General features: G+C 38.7%; 1 protein-coding gene across 1 annotated transcript; it reads right to left on the bottom strand.

Annotated features, from left to right (window-relative positions):
• Positions 1 to 4,824: 4,824 nt before the first annotated feature.
• LOC108669722 lies at positions 4,825 to 5,355 on the bottom strand. The gene has a single exon (XM_018157126.1). The coding sequence runs from the start codon at positions 5,353 to 5,355 to the stop codon at positions 4,825 to 4,827; it is 531 nt and encodes a 176-aa protein (XP_018012615.1).
• Positions 5,356 to 7,491: the final 2,136 nt, after the last annotated feature.

The following is a 7,491-nucleotide window of genomic DNA, read 5'->3' as shown; positions in this document are numbered from 1 at the left end:
CTAAAATTTTTCTATTTATTTCTGTTAAACAATGGTATTACTCTAAAAAAAATATTAGAAAGATTGATAAGAAGAGTTTTCCGGTCCCATATATCAACGAACACCGCGATATGTGTTTCTCAACCAAAGCTTTTTTGCCGGATAATTGAATATGACGCGATGGGCTGGATCCTAGTTATTATTTGCTAATGGTCAATTTATCGTTAATTTTCTGATTGGAAGGCTCATTACTTTTTCTTTGATTTATGGGTCAATTTTTCCTGTTGGTGATCGCCGGCAATTTATTGTGAACATCTTCATTGCGCTCCTTAATTGATGTTCAGATGTCTGCATCAGTACTACTAAATGAACGTTGGATGGCCATAAAATGTGATCAATTTAGATGGCCAGGACAGTGTTTCTTCTCTATAGTTTCCGGAACGAATATCGAGAATGAACAACTTCGCAGTTTTCCAAAAAACATTCATAACGTGTTTTTCTGCTATATTGCTGATTTTTGCAATTCTTTTGTCAGGATTTACGCGAATTTTTCATTCGACGCAATTCCCGTAATAACTATAAAATGTATTTTAGGTGAATTTTTTGGTATATGGAAGGTTATTATTTATCCCCAAATAAAAATTCATCGGAAATTCCATTAATTGAATTAATTAGGAAAACCTTATTCTGATATGCAAATAAGGCAACGAAAACATTTTACTTGAGATTTTTTCCAAGTGAATTGAATTTTTTCTCACTCGTGAATTTTTCAAATGTATATATCTGCAAACATCTCCAGACAAATGACTCTGATATGTAAACTCGATTAACTGGTATGACTAATCACCAAAGCAACTATATAGCAGCGAACCATGCGTCGCGCGAAAATATATAAAGACGAAAATAATTGCTGGATAACCTGGAATCTGGCAAATCGTATATTCGTTGGATAATCGTAGGATTTGCCAGATTCAATGATAATCCTGAAATCCGGCAAATCGTTACTATCGTAGCTTATGGCACTTAATACTATAAATTATTTCGAAAATAGTGAATAAGTGAACATTTTTAAAGTCACCTTTTCGTGGATATTTCGCGAAGGATCGTGGAATTCAGTGCATTACTCCGCGATATAAGAGGAAATCCTGTAATTTATTTCAGAAGTGTAAACTTGTCATATTTTACAGTTTAATGCAGTTTTTTGATAATCTAAAATGAATATTTTTAAACTATTTGTATTCAAGTTTGTTATTTGATGTCTTCTTTCACACTAAATTCTTTATGCATCATTAATTTCAGAAAGGATTGGTCAGCGTTTAGACCTCACATGATAAGTATCACATATATTATCTCTTAAATTTTATTTAAGTCTTTCAGCAGCACAAAGTTTCAATTTCAGAAAAATATAATTCAGTGACGATGAAGCATTTTCACCGAAATGAATGACATATAGCACTCGTCAATCTTTAAGCTTGTCAATATCCTTCTTTTCCTATATTAATACAAATTAACTAATTTAGAGACGGATAAATTTGTCGAGCTTTTTTAATATTCTTGCTCCTTGAATTTAAAAATATTTCTTCAGCTATGGATAGCCATTCAATCAGAAGTGCTGCTGCCTGCAACGTTAACTGCGTGCAAGGATTATTTATCAGCCACCGGCCACGAGAACAACTTCTGCAGTCTCACGTCCGCACTGGCTGGGCCCGCCTCTCATTCGATATGCGTTTCACTAAGAACAAAAAATCCTCAAGAAGAGTGATCCGCTATCCGGGATTTAGAGGATGACGTAGCACCGGAAGAAGCTTGGTAAACATGGGCCTGAATTATCTGCCACTACCTGTTGCGCGTCAACAAACCTTCGCTCGATTTTCTCGAGCTTGATGATCAAAACCTAATGCTGGGCAGTTTATTTCTTGGTAGTTAATTGAAATAAAGCAGAGACTCGAGGTATACGGTGATGTTGATAAGCGTATATTCGTTAATTCATCACTGCATCGATACCAAAATTATAATTCTGTTATAATGCAGGATTGAATTTTTGCAATGAAGTTTTGTAAGTGCCGATACAATAAGACGAGCATTAACCATGATATCAAACCCAAACTTTCACGTTCTGTCGTGAGTTGCCGAACTCAACTAACATTTAATATGGCCTATTATGTACAATGGTCATCACTAAATTCCCCCAAAAATATTCCACTAGAAAACAGAAAGCGTCTTTTCTGTGTAGAGCATTTAAATAAATGTTTCAAGATTTACGTACACGATTCATGATATTATGATATTAATTTATTTTCTTGTTTAGCGCTTTACCTAACAGGAACTTTTTTTTATGAATTTTTGCTGTCACAAGTTTCGTACGAACAAATTTTGCCATCAAAAAGAGTAACTCAAATGTGAACAATTTTAAAGCAGACGCTAGAACCTGCAGTGCGATACAAAAACTTTGAGAGCTGCGAATAATGATGAAGAACCACGCAACTTCATTTGAACACCGAGAACAATGAACACCACTTGCATAACTGGTCAGAAAAATTTATCGATATTTTCGAGCATGTTTTTAGAGCATTTTAAATCTGTCGGTTCTCAAATCATTCACTTACAGACACATATCAACTGCTATGTTTAATAAAGACGTTTTTTTTAAATTGCGACTTCGTACACAAGATCTCCATCGCTGTTCGTCGTAGCGGAAACTCTCCCGCAAAATGGCGGTTGAGCGTCTTATTTTGGCCACTGGAAACGTCCCTGCGGCGTCTTCACCCCCTCGAACTATTGCTGAGGAGGGGCCTTCCCTCGGCAGCTTCCCTTGCATGGATCACCTCCAGGGGCCATACCTTCAAAATTCGCCAAGTGAACGTAAGTACTTACGCTCTATATTATTGTCCATGATTGGTGGATTTTGCTTGAAAGGCCGTCAATGATTGGCTGATGAACTTACGATCTCTTAATTTTTTTTGAAAGTATGGGCACAGTACAGCCCAGGGCCCATACTTTCAAAAAAAGTTAAGAGATCGTAAGTTCATCAGCCAATCATTGACGGCCTTTCAAGTAAAATCCACCAATCATAGACAAGAAAATAGAGCGTAAGTACTTACGTTCACTTAGCAAGTTTTGAAATTATGGCCCCAGACTTCCAGCCACTTCGGAGGCTCTTCCAACGTCTTCGTTGTCTCGCGAACATTAACGACGAAGAAGCATGTACTCTTTCACATCCCTTAAATTCTCAGCCGACGTGCAAAAGTTATTATGGAATGACCTCTATTTGATCTAATTTTGTCTTCAGATTATACCGAAAAATTGGAAAATTATTTAAAATTTCTTAAATAATTGAATCTCTTATATCCTGATGACTAAGGAGCCCTTGAGTTGATCAAAGCATTTGATTGCACACTAATGCTTTCTAGGTAAGCATTTCAAGTATATTATTAAAGCTTTTGAATAGAATGTTATGGCCGTATATGGGAGAAGGCTTCTCACTCAAGTTAGAACAAAACCTAAAAAACTAATATGCCTTGAATTAGAAGCTAATCAAATCAACTAATGAGCAGGTATAGCAGCATTTGTATATTACAGTATAACACAGTAATACACGGTATTGAGCAATGCACTCATGTACTGTGGTAAAGCATGACAATACACTGTACACAGGAGGTATGATAATGAACACGTATTATGGCACGGTAGTACATAGTAGGTATATATAGCATGGCACGCATAGTATAGCAAGGTAATGTACAGTAGGTAATTGTATATAGCAAAGTACGAATAGTATAGCGCGGTAGTATACGTTGTTAGAGCAATGCACGCTCAGTACAGCACGGTAATTGAGAGTGTATAGCAAGGAACTAATAGCGTAGCATATATTAGAGCCAAACTTCAGGCCACAGCAGGTGCAGACTAACGATTTATGGTCGATAATGTACACTCAAAATTGGCGTCCTTTTCCGGAAAACTTCCATGAGGCATTTCCTAAGCAATAATAAATTATAAATAATATTATACATATCAAGTGTTATGTAATACATAATATGATAGTTGAATAACAATTATCTCTCAATCTTATGCTGAATAAAAATAGGATTTTGATACATAAGGTCTCATATCACTAGTTTACTTGAATCGCCAGTTCAACAAGAATTTTAAAACAAAGAAAACGAGAAGTAAGATTATCACTCACTGTTCATTGTACTTGTATTCTTAACAATTTTTTTGAAGATATCGTGAATTCAATGTTTCCAATGAAGATATGATTAATTTCCTTGGCGCTGTGTTTTTACTTTAAATATTTATAGCTTAATCGATTTTAAATATTGTTTTTAAAGCTCGTTTTAACTTTGTTTTTGTTGAATTTTTGCCATGAACTGTCCATAATACTTTTAAAAAGAGAAATTAAGTTTTTCTCATTTAAAACGTGTTATGGACAGTTCATGGAAAAAGTTAATTAAAAAACAAAGTTATAATAAGCTCTAAAAACAAAATTTAAAATCGATTAGGCTATAAATATTTAAATTAAAAACACAGCGCTAATTAAATTCATCATACCTTCATTGAAAACATTGAATTCTCTATATTCAAAAGAGCATTGGTACCGGCACCGGAGAGGCAGCGGCCTGGAGCGCGTGACCGTAATGAGGCAGCGAGGCTCCGGATGCTACAGCGGCGCTAGTGAAGCTGCTTCCTGCGCTACGTACAGCATTCAATATAACCTACCGCGTCCTGATAACTGCGACACGCGATCGCGTACATAATGGAATGAGATCAACATCTGGGACCATGAGGTACCATGGTGCAGGGTCCAACATCTGGGACCATGATGTACTATCTGTCTCTTATACACATCTAGATGTGTATAAGAGACAGGCGTTGACCTGACCGCTGGGGACGCCGCGCGTTGACCTGACCGCTGGGGACGCCACGCGTTGACCTGACTGCTGGGGACACCGCGCGTTGACCTGACTGCTGGGGACGCCGCGCGTTGACCTGACCGCTGGGGACGCCGCGCGTTGACCTGACCGCTGGGGACGCCGCGCGTTGACCTGACTGCTGGGGACGCCTCGCGTTGACCTGACCGCTGGGGACGCGTTGACCTGACCACTGGGGACGCTGCGCGTTGACCTGACCGATGGGGACGCCGCGTGTTGACCTGACCGCAGGGGACGCCGCGCGTTGACCTGACCGCTGGGGACGCTGCGCGTTGACCTGACCGCTGGGGACGCCACGCGTTGACCTGACCGCTTTGGACGCCGCGCGTTGACCTGACCGCTGGGGACGCCACGCGTTCGCTGGTCCGCGCTTCCTGCGGTGCCGCTGAGAGGCGCCGCCTCGTGATGACCGCTTCCTTTGTGCCACGCCCCGCGATATTCCGAACATCCCTCAGCTGCTAATCCTTCTTCAAATATAAAGGTTTGTTTAATCAACTTGCACCACAGCGCCCTCTAAAACCTTGTATGTCATAGAAGAAAAACTTAAACTTCCTGAGGCTGCTGCACCAACGTCACGAAGGCTCTCGCACCCTGGGCCTATACTTTCAAAAAAGTTAAGAGATCGTAAGTTCATCAGCCAATCATTGACGGCCTTCCAAGCAAAATCCACCAATCATAGATAAGAAAATAGAGCGTAAGTACTTACGTTCACTTAGCGAGTTTTGAAAGTATGAACCCAGGACGTCGGCGGTGTATCTAGTCCTTCATTCGGAACATTTTGTTCATCGATGTTCATCAGGAACTTTAAAATGAATTCATTAGAAATGTTTACTTATTTATGAAATTAATCTGTATTAAAAACTAATGCAATAAATGCAAGTGCAGCAAAAAGCAAATGAATTACAGAACCTCCATCTGTTTTCCTGTGATCACCAACATCCGAACTGCAAATGCGTACAGGAATCATGCTTGTGCCCATCGGTGCGTGTGTGCACGTACACATTCGTGTGTATGTTTGTACTTACACATTCGTGTGCGTCTGTATGCACACACCACGCACGTACACGTTCTTGTGTGCGTGCGCACAGTACGCATGCACGCATACAGCTGCGTGTGCGAGCAGCGCGTTCGTGAGTGCAGAACACGCCCGCCATCATAGTCACGAATGCTCATCATTATGAGCATGTTAGGTTCATTTCGCTGAATTTCATTATGATGCTTCCAGAGTCAAACCTTGTCTGATAATATCTTTATATGAGTAACATCAACCTACTTTCGCACTAACTATGAAATGCACTAAAACATTTATTCGTTGTTCTGACTCCAGTGTAGTTGGTTGCAAGCAAATGTTAAATTGAATTGAAAATGGTATAGCTTTGTAAATTCCTCGTCATATTTTGCCTCGAATGGATGAAAATGAATGCTTAGGGGATTTATCATACAGATGAATGCTTATGTGCGAGAATAGAATTCATTCGATTAGTTCAACAGAAAATTACAAGGAAGTTAAGTTTAAGGCTCTTTTTGGCGAACGGTAAGATAACATTGCCTGAATTTAGTAACCAGGTTTTCGTAGGCCAGCGTCTCCGAGAGGTCAAAGAAGAGGAGGGTTTTCTGCAGCACATCACGAATTGGTTCAGTCACGCCTCCCTAAAAAGAATAATTAATGGATCTCACCACCAGACGAATGACTTTCTTTAATTTAAACTAGCGTAGAAAAAGCACGGAGCCCATCTAGAGAGCGAGACTTTTATCAGATTGATGAGCCACATGTTAGCATAAAAACAAATGAAGAAACTGCCTGTATTTAAATAATTTCGCATGAACATTGTTATCAGAAACGTCCTCTGTTATGATAATATTCCGTTCAGAATTCACGCTACACTCGCTATGAACTAATTGCAACTAGGTTGATGAACCAAGTACTAAGGAAACTTGATAGGAGAGACAAACATCACATTAAAGCAATCTAAATCAATCCTATACATCCTAAATTTTAATGTTAAATGTTAAAGTCCACTTAAATTTGCACCTAGTCAACTGCGTAGCTCAATGAATTCAAATTAACGGACGTTGCATGTTTGAACAAATAAATTAACATTTAGACCAATTGCATGAATTCGTTTTTAACGACGTGACCATAGAATTCCCCCAACATTGATCACCATGAGTCACTATATATCAAGTCGGTGCTGCCGTGAAACTTATAGCAGAAGGGGAACATCGACTTAATTTCTTTACTTAAATATAAGTGTCCATTCTGTAGAATTATTGTCCATTTGCACCTCAATTAAAACTTTTATCTGTACGTTTGTTTAATATTTTCATCTCCACAATATTTTTTTATTTCATTATGAAATTTAGCCCATTTAATTCTGAAAAATTCACTACTCATGATAGAAAATTGTTGAAAATATTTCCGACGGCTTCCATTTTGTTCTTTTTAAAGTTGTTCTCGCTAAAATCCACATGCTACTGAGAGCAAAAACTCTTACTATCTTTTGTTCATCAGACGTGCGTTTTTAAACAGCTTCTAGGATCAAGCAAATCTCTACTCACAATTTTAATGAACAAACAAATTGGA

This window comes from Hyalella azteca, unplaced genomic scaffold (assembly GCF_000764305.2).
Source record: "Hyalella azteca isolate HAZT.00-mixed unplaced genomic scaffold, Hazt_2.0.2 contig8117, whole genome shotgun sequence".
Classification (NCBI taxonomy): Eukaryota; Metazoa; Arthropoda; class Malacostraca; order Amphipoda; family Hyalellidae; genus Hyalella; species Hyalella azteca.
This window is presented reverse-complemented; position numbering and strand designations above follow the sequence as displayed.

Excerpts from the sequence above, each read along its gene's own strand:
- LOC108669722 (XM_018157126.1), bottom strand. The coding sequence starts at position 5,355 with ATGTTCGGAATATCGCGGGGCGTGGCACAAAGGAAGCGGTCATCACGA.